At 63.0% G+C, this 16396-nt stretch overlaps 1 protein-coding gene across 1 annotated transcript in view; it reads right to left on the bottom strand.

Moving 5' to 3' along the window:
- The window catches only part of CELSR1 (cadherin EGF LAG seven-pass G-type receptor 1), a 132178-nt gene that overhangs the window by 64054 nt on the left and 51728 nt on the right, over positions 1-16396 (bottom strand). Inside the window, exon 4 of the mRNA XM_029954077.1 lies at positions 15362-16000. Coding sequence (XP_029809937.1) covers positions 15362-16000 — 639 coding nt within the window. The remainder of the gene's footprint in view (positions 1-15361; positions 16001-16396) is intronic.

Genomic DNA, 16396 nt, shown 5'->3' with positions numbered 1-16396 from the left:
GTGGGGGGGTGGCCCACGCCTGCCTCCACCACACAAAGGGGAGCCGCTAGCACCCCCCAAGACCTGCAGATAGACAGGAGCTTCTAAAGAGTAGACATCCCCCAGCTCCCACCAACATTCTTTGCCAGTTACCGATTTTCATTTTATTTTACTTATTTTTTAAGTGGGCTCCATGCCCAGTGCAGAGCCCAACACAGGGCTAGAACTCGCAACCATCAGATCAAGCCCTGAGCTGAGATCAAGGGAGGGACGCTGAGCCGACTGAGCCCCCGGTGCCCCCAGCATCTCTTTGCGTTTTATTGGCAATACCCATTTGCTTTCCCTGGAGCCGCCCGGAAATTCCTGTGCACGTTTCCCTACCAGCTCCTCAGAAACGAAGGAAACTAAGGATCCTCTGTCATTTCTGCAGCCGCTCCCTCCTGGCTTGAGGTTGCGACCTTGTAGGCACCCAGAGATGTTGCATTTGCAAACCGTCCTATTCACCCATTTCCCCCGTGTGATGCCTGTGCTGTCAGATTAGCAGGAGACCCGAGTGAAGGGACGGGAATCACGAAACTCCCGAGACGTCTAAGGGGGGCGCCTGGTGCGGGCGGGAGCGGCCTGCAAGCGGCAGCGGCTTCCTGGGGCCCAGGAGTCGCTGGGGTCCCCAGGTGTCGCCTCCGGCAGCCGGGCTGGCTTTAAGCAACAGACACTCACTGCTCACGGCTCCGTAGGCGGGAAGTCCACGGTCAAGGCGCCGGCCAGCCCAGCGCCTGCTGAGAGCCCGTCCCCAGGAGCGCGCTGTGCTCACGAGAGTGCAGAGCGAGCCCTCTGGGGCCTCTTCTTGTGAGGACATAATCCTCAGCGATCGGGGTCAGGGTTTCACCCATGCGTTTGGGGGGACGCGATTCAGCCCACGGCAGGTGTGTGCAAGACCGCTGAGGATCCAAACAACTGAAGGGATATTAGGAACTCATCGATCTCGAACACGGACCGTGAGGTGCTGTGGAGAGCGGGTGTTGGGGCGGAGCCCGAGTGTCCCCAGGACGGAGCCGGGGCATGCTGGGTGCTGACGGCTCACAGCTGACGCTCTGCACCCGGACCCTCCCCCCGAGGCCCCTCTGCCAGGAAGCTGCCCTTGCCGGGGCAGCCCGCACCACAGGGCTGGTCAAGGAGGAGCTGGAGGGTCGGGCACCGTGGCCCAGAGCCGGCCGTTGCCGGGGCTGGGGGCACAGTCAGCACAGGGCTCAGCTGCCGCCCTCCGGGCAGCCCTGCGCCCCGACCCCCAGGCGCGGGTCCTGAGAAAACCGATCTCGGGGACTCAGAGTGTTTCTCCGGGAGCCGAACTCTGATGGCGTGGATTCTCGGGCGCGGTCGCTGCCCGGAGCCAGAAAACCCTTTCGGCCACCCGAGGGAGCGCTTCCGGGGAACAGACTGACCTGAGTCAGCAGCACAAACCAAAAATGCTCCTGAAAGCTCTGGGCCTTCCCTCCCCTTCCCCCCGTAGCCCCTGTTCTTCGTCCCCGGTCCTAACACCAAAACGTACAACAGGGAGCAGGGGGCTTGCAGTCCCGGACTTCTTACTAAGGTCCAGGACCGTGAAGGGGCCAGGGACCCCCAGGGCCAGGCCGGAAGCCCCGGGCAGCCCACCCTCCTGTTCTCCGGGGCAGGGGCTGACCCCAGGGTCGTGGTGACCTAGAGAGAGGCTTGGTTCACACCGGCTCAGAAGAAAGAAGAAAAGGACAGGAGACCACAAAGCCGCCCAGACGCCCTTGAACTCAGCCTTCCATGGAAACTGCTGGGCCAGCTGGCTGGGGCTACCAGGGCCCTCTGCCCACAGCACTGGGCTCCGCCACCGTGCCCGCGGGCTGAGCTAGCGCACCCCCTCACACGTACGTGTGCTGATGCATACAGCTGTGTACACGCACACCCACGCCTGTGCACTCACTCAGGTGCACACCTGCTCACACTCATGTGCTGACGTATACAGCCGTGCACACACGCGCACCCACACCCACGCCTGTGCACTCACACCCAGGCGCACACCTGCTCACACTCCCACACACACACCTCACACGTGTGCTGATGTATACAGCCGTGCACACACGCGCACCCACCCCTACGCCTGTGTGCTCACACTCATGTGCTGACATAGACAGCCGTGCACACACGCGCACCCACACCCACGCCTGTGCACTCGCACTCGGGCACACGCCTGCTCACACACGCACGCCCTCACGCTGGCGAGGCAGTGCTCTGGACTCCTCCAGGTGGACGGCCCGCGGCCTTCTTGAATTCCTGGCATTTGTTTAAATGCTTAGCTTAAGGTGCGTCTGTCGTCCGCACTGTTCAAACTCCCTAATCTCTGCTTGACAAACGTACAGACATCGGGGAGTGTCTGCTTCCCGAGTTCCCGCTTGGCACCGCCATGCACAGTGTACCCTGGAACAGAGCCACCGCCAGGGGACAGGGCGGGTGCTCCCCAAACCGTGACGGCAAACAAAGGGAGGCCCTGCTCGGCCCTTCCCACAGCGCTCTGCCCCGAGGCCTTCCAGAAGGATCGTTGGTCCGGGCTCTGGTCCAGGGGGTCCCGCACCCTCGCCCCAGCCCAGCCCCCACCTGCGCCGCTGGCCAGCACCGTCCTCCCCCAGCCCTGCCTCCGAAGCCTGGACAGGAGGCCATGCAGCCCGCCCGAGAGCCCAGCGGCCCTGGGAGGTCTGGCTCCGACTCTGGGCCCCGGTTTTCCTGCTTCCGGGGTGGCTCACCGGGGCTGTGGGGCAACGTCCTTCCTCAGGAGGGACAGGAAGGACGGCAGCCTGCGGGGCCTGTGTCCCAGCTTCCATGTGACTCTGGTTTCTCTGCGCTCAGGAGGGTCCTTCGGGGCTCCTCCGAAGGCCAGCGAGGGCTGGAATGGCTCCAGGGCCACCGGACCCAGTCCCCACCTGCACAGCTGAGCCTCAGGCCTCTCCTCTGGGCCACCAACCAACTCAACCACTGCCCCGCACGGCCCACCCCTCAGACCTGTCTTCCTCTTCCCTGTGGGAGGGGCCCACCATCTGTGGCGGGGGGCAAGCCCAGAGCCCAGAGCCACCCCTGCCCCTCCTTTCCCCCCCATCAGCGCCCCCGTCACCTCCGGGAGCCCCCGTCCCTCCCCATCAGCGCCCCCGTCACCTCCAGGAGCCCCCGTCCCTCCCCTCCATCAGCACCTCTGTCACCTCCAGGCGTCCCCGTCCCTCATGCCCACGGCCACCTGCACAACCACGGCGACCTCGCCGCAGACGCCCGGACCCAGGCCCGCCGCCCCCCGACTACGAACCCGCCGGGCTCTGCTCACCGCCAGACAGCTTTTCGGAGCCTCACCCCACCAGGTCCTGGCTTGGCAGCAATCCGCCCCGAGGCCTGGCTGGGCCTCTGCCCCCGACTCCTTGGATCCCACGCTCGCCCCGCTCGCCAGCCACGTGGCCGCCCTCCTCCCAGGGCCGCCGGGGGTCCCGACAGCTAATGCGGGCGGCATCAACGCAGCGGCGGCCACCCTCCTCTGGGCCTGGCCTCTCAGTGGCATCCCTGTGCCGGGACGCAGGCCTGCCTCACGCAAGCTCCCTTAGCAAGCTTCACCTGTCTGCCTGACCAGGTCCTGGGCACCCACAACAGACGCTAAAAGGCCCAGAAGCTTCCGGCTCCAGGCTGGCACCGGCCATGTAAGGGCTCCTTAGCATCCATGTCCCCAGGCTCCAGAGCGGGGACTGGGTCCCGGGAGCCAAATTTGAGCTTGTCAAACACACAGAGCATGCCAGGTGCAGAGGGGGCGCCCGGCCCACGGCGGGGACGTGAAATCATAAAATGCCAGGATTCCCCGGGTCCACGTCGATGATTAATGCCTGCACGGGATCGTAAACCTACTCATCCGTGTGTTGGATTCAGACACTGTTGGGAAAATGTTGACGTAATGAATGAAGAATTACTTTTGTAGTTAAACACGCCTTTTGGAGAAGATGCCAGTGAGGACTCGGAGTGTTTGGCTTTCAGACGAGCGAGGAGGGCCTTGGAGGCTCCTTCTGCCTGGGTTCTAGCACCTTCCTCCCGGCCGAGCCCGGGTCTCCTAAGTGCACCTCCCACAGCGGCTGGCACAGCTCATGGACACTGTGAGAATCCACTACCACTTTCTCTTAAATGTCTGTCCTGTGCAGGGGGGGTGCCGGCAAATCCTGCGAGCCGGCCCTGGGGAGGGGAGCCCCGTTTCCACCCTGACATCCCTGAGCCCAGAGCTGGGACGAGAGGTGAGAAAATAGTTTTGTTTGTTTTCTTTTTTTTTTTTTAAGCTTTATTTATTTATTTTGAAAGAAACTGAGAGAGAGCACGAGCAGGGGAGGGGCAGGGCGCGAGGGAGGCAGAGTCCACGCAGGCTCTTTGCTGTCAGCACAGACTCTTGCGTAGGGCTCGGACTCACGAACTGGGAGATCATGATCTGAGCTGAAATCAAGAGCTGAACGCTCAACCCACCGAGCCCCCCAGGCGCCCTGAGCCTGTGACTCCGGTCTCCGGCTGGGGTCATGATCACAGGGTCATGAGTTCAAGCCCCGAGCTGAGCTCTGTGTTGAGCGTACGATTCTCCCTCCCTCTCTCCTTCTGCCCCCCTCCCCCTCTCTTGCTCTAAGATAAAATAAAACGCGATAAAATGCTAATGTATTTTATAGACACTACATATGTACTCTAGGTACTGAAAAATATAAAATAAAATAAAATAAAAACGATCTCACTTCAGGTGACTAACTCGAACCGAACTTCGCGAGCCCCCGTCTGTACCCGCTGACGCCCTCGTACACGCTCATAAAAAACGCTATTAAAACGAAGCCCGCATGTTCTCAGACACGCTCCCATCCTAGGGTTAAATTCATCTTCCCTTTGCTGGGCATCCTCATGTCAAGCCTGGGCATCTCACATCCTGACATCCAGCTTAGAATCAAATGCTTGTTCTGGGTCATTCCGACTCTAAGGGGACCCTCCCCCCTACTGTGCACCCCCCACACGAGTGCCAGCCCCACCCCCACATTGAGGATCGGGTTCACCTGGGCAAACCGATAGCCGCGCTCAATAATGCATGTCCGCCAGCCCCTGCAGGTGAGGGGCACGGGGCCGCCAACGCAGAGCCCCAGCAGAAATTTTGGGAAGGACCCCTCTTAACAACGAAACAGAAGCCCCCGGGAGACAAGGCCCCCCAGCCCCTCACGCACACGCCCATGACGGGACGCCGGCCCCACACCAGGCTTGGGCTCGAAGTGGGGGACGCTGCCTGCCCGCCCCAGCCCCCAGCCCGCAGTGCCGGGGCCACGGAGCCTTGGCCTGAGGGGCTGATCCCCTGGAGAAGCCCCCGCCGGGAAGGGCTGAGGCCAAGGTCTTATCTGCACCGTGACCGCTAGGAACAGGGGTTACAGAGAACGGTGAGGCCCAGCCAGGGCTACCGCGCTAGTCCCCCAGCGCCGGGCTCGGAGACTCTTCTGTTTGCATTGTTTTAACGTTTAAAGAGAGAGACAGACAGAGTACATGCAGGGGAGGGGCAGAGAGAGAGCAAGACACAGAACCCGAAGCAGGCTCCAGGCTCTGAGCTGTCAGCACGGAGCCCGATGTGGGGCTTGAACTCACGAACCATGAGATCATGACTTGAGCCGAAGTGGGACGCTCAACCGACTAACCCCTCAAGGCGCCCCAAAGGGGACTCTTTAACGTCACCATCTTGCAGACGAAGAAACTGAGGCCCCGCACCGTGTATAAAACATACCTTTTTTTGTATGTAACATAAACATTCCTTAAAGGTAAGGAAAATGGAGGGAAGAGATGATGCTGGGCCCAGAGCCTGGGAGCTGGGCTTTGCCAGAAGGACTGGGGACCATGGCAAGAGGGGCAGCGCGACCGCTAGGCTCCCCAAGGGGCCCGAGCAGAGGTACCGGAGGGCCTGGTTCTGGCCATCGGGCCGCCACAGTGGGGCAGGACGTCTGCGAAAGAGGAAGGGGTAGCTGAGCACCTCGGTCTCACTCTAGAGAACCGGCAGGCAGGCCGGATGGGGAACGCAGGTGGTGTGGGGGTGCGGTGTGTGTGCACATGGGGTGTGTGGGAGCACGTGTGGGGTACGGGCATGTGTGAGGTGCGGTGTGTGTGCCGGTGAGGTGTGTCTGCACGAGTGTGAGGTATGTGGGATGTGTGTGCTGTGTTGGTATGTCTCTGGCGTGACGTGTGCGCGGAGCATGTGCGAGGTGGAGGACGCGTGTGCACGCGTGTGACAGTCACAGCGGGGGGGCAGTGAGCTTCAGCACTTGCTCCGGGGCCGCTCCGGATGGAGACGAGAAGGACGCAGGTGTCCCACCAGCCTGGAGGCGGGGCACCACCAGAGACGCGTGGACCCCCCTGGACCACACCCCCCTCGGCCGGGAGGGGAAGGACACGGGCGAATGTGATGACTGACGCTGCTCAGCAGGTAAAGGGACCGTTCCCTCCTCGTTCTAAGAAACAGCTAAGGGCTCTGAATCAGAAACACGAGGATTTCCAAAGTCAGCGAGGAGAGTCGGGTCTGAGGCATCAAAGTCGGTCTGGGTTGGAGCCTGGGGTTCGGGCAGAACTCAGGAGGTGAGACGCAGAGGCCAGAGCGTCAGGAGACGGTGCAGGGCCAGCGTCCCCGACTCGGGACAGCTTCAGAGTCAGGTCCTCAGACCCGAGGACTCCGACCCTGAAGGCAACCCCAGCCCACGGAGCCCACGGACGTCAGTTACTCTTGGAAGGGCTCCTGCCCCTTAACAAAACGATACGACCCAGCAGCGTGGTTCCTGTCAGAAGCTTCTCTACCAGGGGACACACAGAGACGGGAGACAAGGGGCAGGGGACACTTCAGGGTCTCCGTCAGAAATGGCTAAACACTGGGAAAACGAGCCCATCCGTCCACGCACCATCCCAGGCCCTGGGCAGCCCCTTTGGCAAACGCCCCCGGCAGTACCGCTGTCCTGGACAGAGGCTCCCCGAGCAAGCCCCCGGCCAGTGCCTCAGTTTCCCCCGCCGCAAACCCCACTCTGAAGGCAGGATTTCTGTGTCTTGCCCTGGAGCAACCCCTGGCACCCAGGAGGCCAGCGTCAAGGTGAAAAGCGCTAATTCTGCAAAGCTCTGGGCTGAGCACCTGGCGGGCTGTTGCCGTGACTTCCGGGTTATTAATGGACTTCTTGGGGCGGGAGCCTCCCCCTCCCCCACACTCGTTTGACTTTCTCACCTCGGGTGACTGGCTCTGCCCTGGAGCCCCTCCCCCACGGGGCAAGGCTGCCAGGAAGGGGCTCTGCCGGGAGCCCAGACACCTGCTGCCCACCCTCTCGGCCCCCACCGGGAGCGGGGGTGGGGGAGCCGGAAGCCGGACCGAGGCAGGCTTGTCCAGGTTGGGCCTCTCCTGAGCCTTCTCGGATGACTTCATCATTGTCTCTGAAGCAATTTCCCAGAACCTCAGACACGCCCTTTTTTTTTTTTTTTAATTTAAATAAAAAGCGCATTGCAGCAGGAAAGAAAAACCGACTCTGGTTTAGCCGCAGCTTTGGCTCCTCTTACCGGAGTCACCTACACGCCTGGGGGCGGAAACCCAGCTAACTGGAATAATCAGGGTGCATTTGAAACTCCCGGGGCTTGAACTGCGGCCCAGCCTCGCCCGGGGGCCCTCCGGTCAGAGGAGGGGTACTCTCCCCACCTCCCCGCTCCTCACGCCCACTAGAGGGTGAAGGGCACGGAAAGGAGCCAACCCTCACGTCAGGGGGACAGTGGCCCCAAGAGACATGTGCAGGTCTCGGTTTCCAGAACCTATGTACATCGGTTCACACGGCAGGGCTGGGGTGGAAGCAGGGTCCTGAGAGCCCGCGTCACCCCTGCAGCCGCATCTGTCCTCACGCGAGAGGGGCCGGCCCTGCGAGGGCCGGAGGCAGACACCAGAGCGGTGTGGCCATGAGCCCAGGGCCACCGAAGCCACCCGGAGCTGCAGGGGACAAGGAAGGGCCTCGCCAGACGGCCGGGGACACCGTTGGCTTCCCAGTTCTGGCCTCTAAAACTAAGACGACGTACTGCTATTGTTTTAGACCCCCAGGTGAGCCCCGGGACCCTGACCCGATCCTGATCACACCAGAGGGGACTGGCCAGATTCCGGAGCCATCTCTTCCTGAGGACAGGCCCCCAGAGAAAGCTGCAGCCCTGGGACCTCTCACCTCCCCCTGCGCCCCCCACATCTGCTGAGGCCGCCGTGGTGGCCCCTGCTGGCAGTGGCTGAGGACCCAGCGGGCGCTAAGTGAGCACCACGCAGGGAGGGTGCGCAGATCCCGGCTGCCAGAACGGGTGGGGAGGCCAGCCAGAGGGCCCTGGACACCTGCCCGCACGTGGTGCCCAGGCAGGGTCAGCTGAGCCGACCACCCGTGCCTGAGTGCCCAGAGCGCCACCTTGGCCCCTTCAACACAGCACTGCCAACCCCCTGGAGCAAGGTCACAGTCCTTCTGAGCCAGGGGACAGGCCAGGGATGCGGGCTCAGGACACTGGTGCGGGCTCAGGAGGCGTCCAGGCCCCAGAGTGAGGCAGAGCCTGGCAGAGAGTCCCGGCACAGGCAGCCTGGGCCCGGGCCAGTCCTGGTGGGAGAGGTTAGCAGGGGAGGCCCTGGGACAGCCTTGTGACCAGGACATCTGTCAACACTGTCTCAGGAACGAGCGCCAACATGACATCTCGGGCCCAGGACTAGAGTTTGATTCAAATGACCCAGGGACCCCGGAGAGGAGGGGTGAGGGTGGGTGTGGGAGGTCTCCTAGAGAGAAGATGGGCAGGGGGGACAGGCGGGCCCTGCACCCCGGGAGACGGGGGCACGGGGCCCCCGGCCCAGCTAGATGATGAGCGGGCGGGAAGGAGGGACAGAGGGAGGGCGAGGGTCTGGCCACAGCCCCGCTGGCCGTGGGGAAGGCCCTGCCGGCGGGAGGCGCAGCGGGCAGCCGGTGTCCCGAGACGGGAAGCGGTATCCCGCCACGGTCCCAGCTCTCAGGGAAACCAAGCCGGCTCTCCCACGGCGACGTGTCCAAACTCGGCTGGAATGCGAACCGACACCTCCGTCGTCCACACGCATGGCAGCTCAGCCCCCAGATGGCTCAAATTCCGCTTCCTGCGTGGTGCCAGGGACGCGGGGCAGTTCCCTGGGCCCCATCAATGTCCAGAAAGGACACATATTCTTTATCCGTGGCTCAGACTCAGCCCTGCCGACCGTGGCTCCCTCCCTCCGGCAGCCCTGCCGGGTGAGTCCCGCCTGACCAGACAGCAGAGAGACGCCTGTCTGTCCGCACCGGGGAAAGAGCTCAGGAGTGGCTGCGAGCAGAGACCATCTCCCTGGGGACCCGGGGTGGCCACTCTCAGGTCAGACACTCGAGCCGGACTTTCCAACAACTCGCAATGGCCCTCGGCCCGTGCTGCGCCTCCAGAGGACAGAGGGGGACAGCCAACCCCACGGCGGGGCCACGGCAAAGGCCTGTACTCTGGGGTTAGATCTCTAAGAGGAAAGCCAGTCTTCCCCCCTCCCCACTGGAGTGTCCTCTGGCCCCCGCGGACCTCCACAGGCAGGGGACTCGCCAATCACCAGACGCCCGTGGTGCGTGGAACTGTGTCCCCCTCCCAAAAAAATCCTATGGTCAGGTCGTGACCCCGGGACCCCTGTGGCTGCAATCTTACTCGGAAGTGGGTTCTTACAGACGCTTTCAGGTTACAGGGAGATCACACTAGATGAGGGAGGGTCCTAATCCAAAGACCGCCGTCCTTACGACAGAGCGGAAAACCGGACACAGACCCAGAACGCACACGGGGAGAAGGCCACGAAGGCGGAATGCCACGTTCAAGTCGAGGACTGCCAGGGACCACCTGGGGCTCCAGGAGCCCAGAGGCAGGAGGGACCCGCCTGGAGCCCTCCAGACGGAGTGGGGACACGCCGGCCCACACCTCGGTCCCCGGCTTCTGGGCTGCAGGACCAGAGACTGCACATTTCTGGGGCTTCGAGCCCCTTTGTGCAGCCCCAGGAAGCTACCAGGAGCCGGAGGAGGAAGGCGGGGTCGGTCTGAGGATCGTCCTTGTCCCCCTCGGCCACTCGCCCCGGGAGGAGGACACTACGAATCCCAAGGAGAACAGGGGACTCCTGGCGAAATCTCCATGGGAGCTCGTAGGCGATGTTAAGGAAAACCGCGCCACCCAGAAGTGTGACCGTGCCCCGCTCTATGATGACGTGTGGAAGGCGCGCTGGGGACCCACCCCTGGGCTCTGGGGAAAGGGCCCAGCCTCTTCCGGCTCTGGGAGCGGTGCTCGCCGAGTGCCCGACTACCCACCAAGTGCCCTCCCCTACGAGAGGGCCGTTTCCGCTTTATTTGAGAGTCAATTACAAGCCACGCAATGACTTCCATTTTGTTTGTGTTTTCCACATCCCAGGGAACAGTCCTGGTTTTTAATTTTTTTTAACATTTATTTTTGAGTGGGGGAGGGGCAGAGAGAGAGGGAGACACAGAACCGGAAGCAGGCTCCAGGCCCTGAGCTGTCAGCACAGAGCCCGATGCTGGGCTCGAACCCATGAACCGTGAGATCGTGACCTGAGCCGAAGTCAGACGCTCAACTGACTTGAGTCCCCCCAGGTGCCCTGGTGACTTTCCATCTTGAATGATGACGATGAGCTTCCAGGTTTAAAGACTAAACTCGCCTTGCTGACGACTCCTTCAAGGAGTCACACAGCGGCAGAGGCTGGCCAGCCGTGCCCCCGCGCTGTGTGGACGCCGCTCCTGCACAGACAGCCGTGGGGCTCAGGACACAGAGCCTAACACGGAGGCGCGGGGCCGGCGCGGGGCCGGGCAGCACGACCGTGTGTCCCGTGGCGATGGGAACACCTGGCCTCCAACAGGAGTCCAAGCAAAGACGTGCAGCCGGGGTGACACGCACTGGTTTAAACAGACTCCAAGAAGGGCCAGAAGTGATTGTAAATACTTTCCACGAACAGAAAAGATGATTCGGTTTGTATACCAGAAGTTTCTCTGGCCTTGAACTTACGCAGATGTCCTTGTTCTGGAGAGTTCCCCATGGGGGACAGGACCCCAGTCCCCGGGAGGCCACCACGAGGGACAGTCAGGGTCCCTGGAAGGCCCTCACACAGGACAAACGGGACGCTCCATTCCAGAGGTAGTTGGCACAAAGCCTAAACCCAGCATCACGGAGACTCGCCTAAGTGACTACTGACCCAGTGATTCCCAAACTACGTCTCTGCTGAGGAGCGCCCTCACGACGTGGCGTCCGGCAGCACGAACCCCAAGGCCAGGGACGGCGGAGGCTTCATGCTCAGAGACAGGGCTGTTCTCCAGTATTCGTTGAAACGCCCTCTGAATCCAGCCAAGCGGCCCAGGGACCTAAAATCATATGCCCAAAGGGGCATCTGGGCGGCTCAGTGGGTTAAGCCTGTGGCTCTCGGTCTTGGCTCAGGTCATGATCTCACAGTTTCGTGAGTTCAAGCCCCACATCGGGCTCTGCGCTAACAGTGCAGGACCTGCTTGGGATTCTGTCTCTGCCTCTCCCTGCTCACGCTCTCTCCGTCTCTCAAAATAAATAAATGCCCTTAAAAAAATCATATGCCTAGGAATAAAAGGACCCAATGAAGAAGACTCAGCCAGAGCGGCCAAGGTTGGGGGCGCACCCGGAAGGTCTGGGTCCCAGACCACAGCCAGGCCTCCCCTCTGATAGGCAGAGCCCCGAGGGTCCAGGAGAGTCCTCCCCCCGCCCCCCACCCCGGGCTATCAAAGTGGCCGCCTTCCCAGGAATGTACCCTGTGGAGACGTGCTCGTTCCTGTGATGATAAATCACCTCGCTCTCCGCGAGGGGACCAGGCGGGTGACGGGAGGGGGCCTGCGAGCGTGCGTTAGCACACGGCTGTGCTGTGAGAACTGGAGCGCCGCCAGCTCTCACACCAGCGCGCAGAGTCATAAATACCTTAGCGCCCCCCCCCCCCCCCCCCCCCCCCCCCCCGTCCCCTCCGGCTCAGTGACAATTCAGGCGCTGCTTCGGGCACAGTGCAGAAGGCGCCCCAGGATGCCTCTCTGGCTATAGGGAGGAGGGAGCAGACCAGGCCACCGAACCCCTGACCCCATCGTGTGTGCACGAGCACTTATTGAGCACCTTCTGTGTGCCTGGTGCTATGGACGTCCAGTGCGGAGCAGGGGGCAGACACGGGGAACAGGGCTGGGGGGAGGGGGCACACGTGGGGGTAGGGAGGTGACATCTGGGAAGACCTGGGGGTCGTGCACCGCCACGCAGCCAGCGGCAGTGGAGCACTCGGCCCCTGCAGACACACCGGCAGCACCGCTCTCTGTGTGGGGCTGTCCTCCGCGCTGTGGGTGCAGGGCGGTGTGCCCGGCGCCCCCCACCCCAGCTGTCCCCCGGGACAGAGTCCCCCGGTTAGAATGGCTGCACTGCTCTGTACCTCAGTCTCTCCACTAATAAACAGGGCCCTACTGCTGATGTGGGGCTCAGGGGGAAACCTGTGGAATCATCTAGAACAGCACAGCACACTGAAGGCTAGTGAACACTAGCCACAAGCTTCCGTTGTCCTGAGAGCCATGCAAAGGAGGGGATCACACCGACGTGTGAGTAGAGCAACCAACACACGACTGAGGAAGCTGGGAAACCTTCCAGAACCTTCCGGAACCTTCCGAAGCAGGGGACGGCACTGAGGTGGATTCTGAGGGAGGTGATGGCAGCCGGCAGCAGGTGCAGAAAAGAGGACACAGAAGAACAGGGCCATGACCTTGGGGGGAGGGGGTGTAGCCAAAACCCAACCCCGCTGTTTATAAACCAAGGCCCGGAATGGCCGAGAACAGATGTCTGCCAAGCTCTGGAGGAAATCGGGACGGCGGCCGCGACGCCTTCAGCCTTCGTGTCCCGCTGCTCTCGAGGGGGTGGGGGGGTCACTCAGGACCCCGACCACCGCCCAGCTCACAGCCCTCCGTCACTGGGGCCCAGAGCTTTCTCTCAGGCCAGCGTGGGTTTAAGAAAGTGACAGAGAGCCGCTGAGGGTGTTTTCTCCGGCACCAAATTCCGGGAGCTTTCCCGAGATTTACGGACAGCCTCCGTCACCCAGCCCATCTCCGGTCCCTCGGCGGCACAGGAAGCCGGGGTCTTCCGGGGGCCTTGGGCCGTCTCCAACCCCCCTGCGGCGGCCGGGGCTCGGCTTACCGGGCGCGGGTAACAGAAGCCCCTCGACGACAAGGCAGCCTTCAGCACCAGCAAATGAGCGCAATTACCTCCCGCAAGAGGAGGCGGGCTTCAAAGGGAGGGCGGGAGAGACGGAGGAAGGGGACCGAGGCCAAACAATCCGTCTGAGCCTGTCTTATCTCCGCAGGAAACACAAACGATAATTTTAGGGACTCAGCCGAGTCCCACGCCGATCGCAGCATCTAGGCGCACCTTCTGGTGATGACACACTGGCCGTTCCCAGTCATTATTTCTCTAGCAATGACTCCCGTGATGAAAACGAAACCTACGAACTCTAGAAGTCCCTTCTGTCCTGCGGGTCCCTGGCAGCCTCGGCTTACCCAGCCCAGACATGGCCCTGGGCTTACGTCCAGGACTTCTGAACGCAGGCCTGCAGCTGTGGTCTCCCCGCGCACCTCAGACCCCACCCTAGGCCTCCGTCAGAGCACAGAGCGTGCCTGAGGGGCTGTCCCCTACCAGGTGCCCACCACCATGTGTCTTGATCAGTGAGAGGGCCAGTCACACAGAGAGCCACAGGTGACCCACCCACTGGGCAGGGGCAGGTCTACATCAGACCGGGCATGCAGTAGGCACTCCATTAATGCTCGTGCAGTAACCGAGTAAGTGTACACAGCTGAGTCCCTGGCGCACACCAGGCCTTTCCCAGGGTCTGGGGCCACAGCTTCCCTACCCGGAGCAGGAGTCATGGGAGGAAGTGCTCCCCGTCTAGGCCACCTGCAAGGGAGGGGAAAGCAGGCAGCGGCTCACGGTGGGAGGCCTCCCCACCACCAGCGCTGGCACACCTGCTCGGCCACTTTGGGAAGAGCCGAGGGCCCAGTTCATCGCGGTGAATGGGGAAGGAGAGGTTGGGGCACCAGCTCCACATGGTGGAGCTCCACGGAGCGGCCACTGCAACCCAGGGCAGGGAGGCTCAGAGGGGAGCCCGGTCCAGGCGTGCGGGCACAGCCAGAGCCCCGACAACGCGGAACTGCGGGGGCAGGGGTCTCCTTAGCCTTCCTTCTGCACCCATCACCACCAGGCCCCAGTGTAGCCAGGAATCCGGGGTTAACACTCAGAGCCAGTGGGGGAGACGATTCTGGAGCCCGATGAGACAGACAGCCAGCCACAAGCGGGCAGCGGGGAGGAGGGGAGGTCACAGGGCAGGCAATCAGGGGCCTTTCTCGCCACCCCGTACCCCGATAATAACCAGGCAGGGGCTCAGAGGCAGTAAACCCCCATCTCCTCAGGCTGCCAACGGCGTCTCTCTGGCGCCTTTCCTCCTCTCCCATGCAGAGCACCGGGCATGGCCCGCCCCCATGCCCCCCACCCTGGGTTTACTCTGTCTTCCTGCTCGATACACACCAGCTAATCCCATAAGCCCCTGTTCTCAGCGCCAGACGGTGCCACGTCCTGCACAAGCAGGTAACGGGTCTCCGCAGTTTATACCAAACAGGATAACCGGGGCCACCGTCCGTGTTGGGCTCCCCAAGGAACCTCCGGTATGAACGAGGTCCCGCCTAATCCCAGACAGCTCCCCGAGGCGCCAGCCCGCTCACAGCCGGGCCACCGGAAACTTGTTTCTCAAATGGGCCACGATCTTGCGTAACGCGCGCTCGAAGGCCAAGGCCAGGCCGTGCGCTGCTGCGCTGCTCCCGCCAAGTGCTTCTAAAAAGCCCCCACTGGCTGCCTGGGGGGCGACTCATCTTTGCGCTGAGTCTTCAGTGTCCCTTGAAGACAGAGGAGACGTGACCCCTCCGTGGACCACCGGGCGTGGAACACGAACCCCGTCTTTCCAGACCCGAGTGACCAGCGGCTCACGATTTCTACCCCGGTTACGCTGTTTACCGGAACCAATTAAACCGGACACCGGGGCGCGGTGTTTTCGATCTGAAGCCGCCTAAGGAAGCGCGTGTCCCTTGGTGCATGCGGGGTTCTAGGTGGCTCTCTGGCTGTAAGCGCCCGCGTAGGGAGGGCACTCCAGGGACCGGGGAGGGCCTGTCAGGAAGCCCGCCCGCCCGCCTCGGAGATGGGCCCCTGGTGTCGCCGCCGAGGCCACAGACCGACGCCGGGCGGGGGCAGGGGGGGGGTGGGGACCGAGGCAGCCCCGGGGCCCGGGCGGGACACGTACCCGTGAAATCCTGCAGGCACTCGCAGGTGTAGCCGCCCTCGCGGCCGCGACAGCGGCCGTGGGCGCCGCAGGGGCTGGAGTAGCACAGGTCGATCTCGGTCTCGCAGGAGTCGCCGGCGAAGCCGGGCGGGCAGCGGCAGCGCAGCCCGGTGACGGGGTGGACGGGCCGGAAGAGCACGGTGCGGGAGCTGATGAAGGGCGCCGAGCTGTCGAACCTGAGCACGGACACGCACTTCATGTAGTTCTCGCAGGGCTCCCGCAGGCAGATGTTGTCATCGAAGGGCAGCACGCGCTGCGTGGACACGGCCGCCAGCAGCGTCCGGTTCAGGTAGATCTGCTCCTGCAGGTCCTCGGACGGGAAGAACCTGTCACGGGCGCCGCCGGGCAGCAGGGCCGAGAAGGTCACGTTCAGGATGTCGGAGCGCACGTCCGTGTCGTTCTGGATGTTGAAGACGAAGACGCCGTCCCTGGCGGTGGACAGCACGGTGGCCACGCCCTCCACGAAGAGCGACAGCAGCGGGGAGAGGAACCGCTCCTGGGACATGTTCTCCAGGCGCACGGTGATGCTGTTGGCCAGCATGTCGTCCGTGATGATGGTGACCCGCAGGGTGCAGAGCGCGGCCACGCTGTGGACGCCGTCTGCGGACACAAGGAGAGGCAGGGTCACTCGGGGCCCCGGTCCCCACCCGCCCCACCAGGGGACAGCCGGGGACGCGCTCAGCACGGCCGAGGTGAGCCCACGCCGCGCCCCCACTGCGACCACCTCCTTGACCCCTGCCTCCCGGCCCCCCCGTCCGTTCCCCTCCACACCCAGCTTCCCGGAGCGCGGCTCCTGTTGACCCCGCGGACGCCCAACCACTCAGCACGACATCCCAGGGCCACCGTAACCCCCACCCTCGCTGCCGGGGTCCCCACCTCACGCGCTTTGCTCCAGACACGTGGGGACGCTGAGCTCCGTTCCACACACCGGGAGCCCGTCATCAGCCCAGCTCAGACCCCACCGTGTCCAGCTACGGCCTTCCCCTACACTGTGTT

Source organism: Suricata suricatta, chromosome 10, assembly GCF_006229205.1.
Source record: "Suricata suricatta isolate VVHF042 chromosome 10, meerkat_22Aug2017_6uvM2_HiC, whole genome shotgun sequence".
NCBI lineage: Eukaryota > Metazoa > Chordata > Mammalia > Carnivora > Herpestidae > Suricata > Suricata suricatta.
This window is presented reverse-complemented; position numbering and strand designations above follow the sequence as displayed.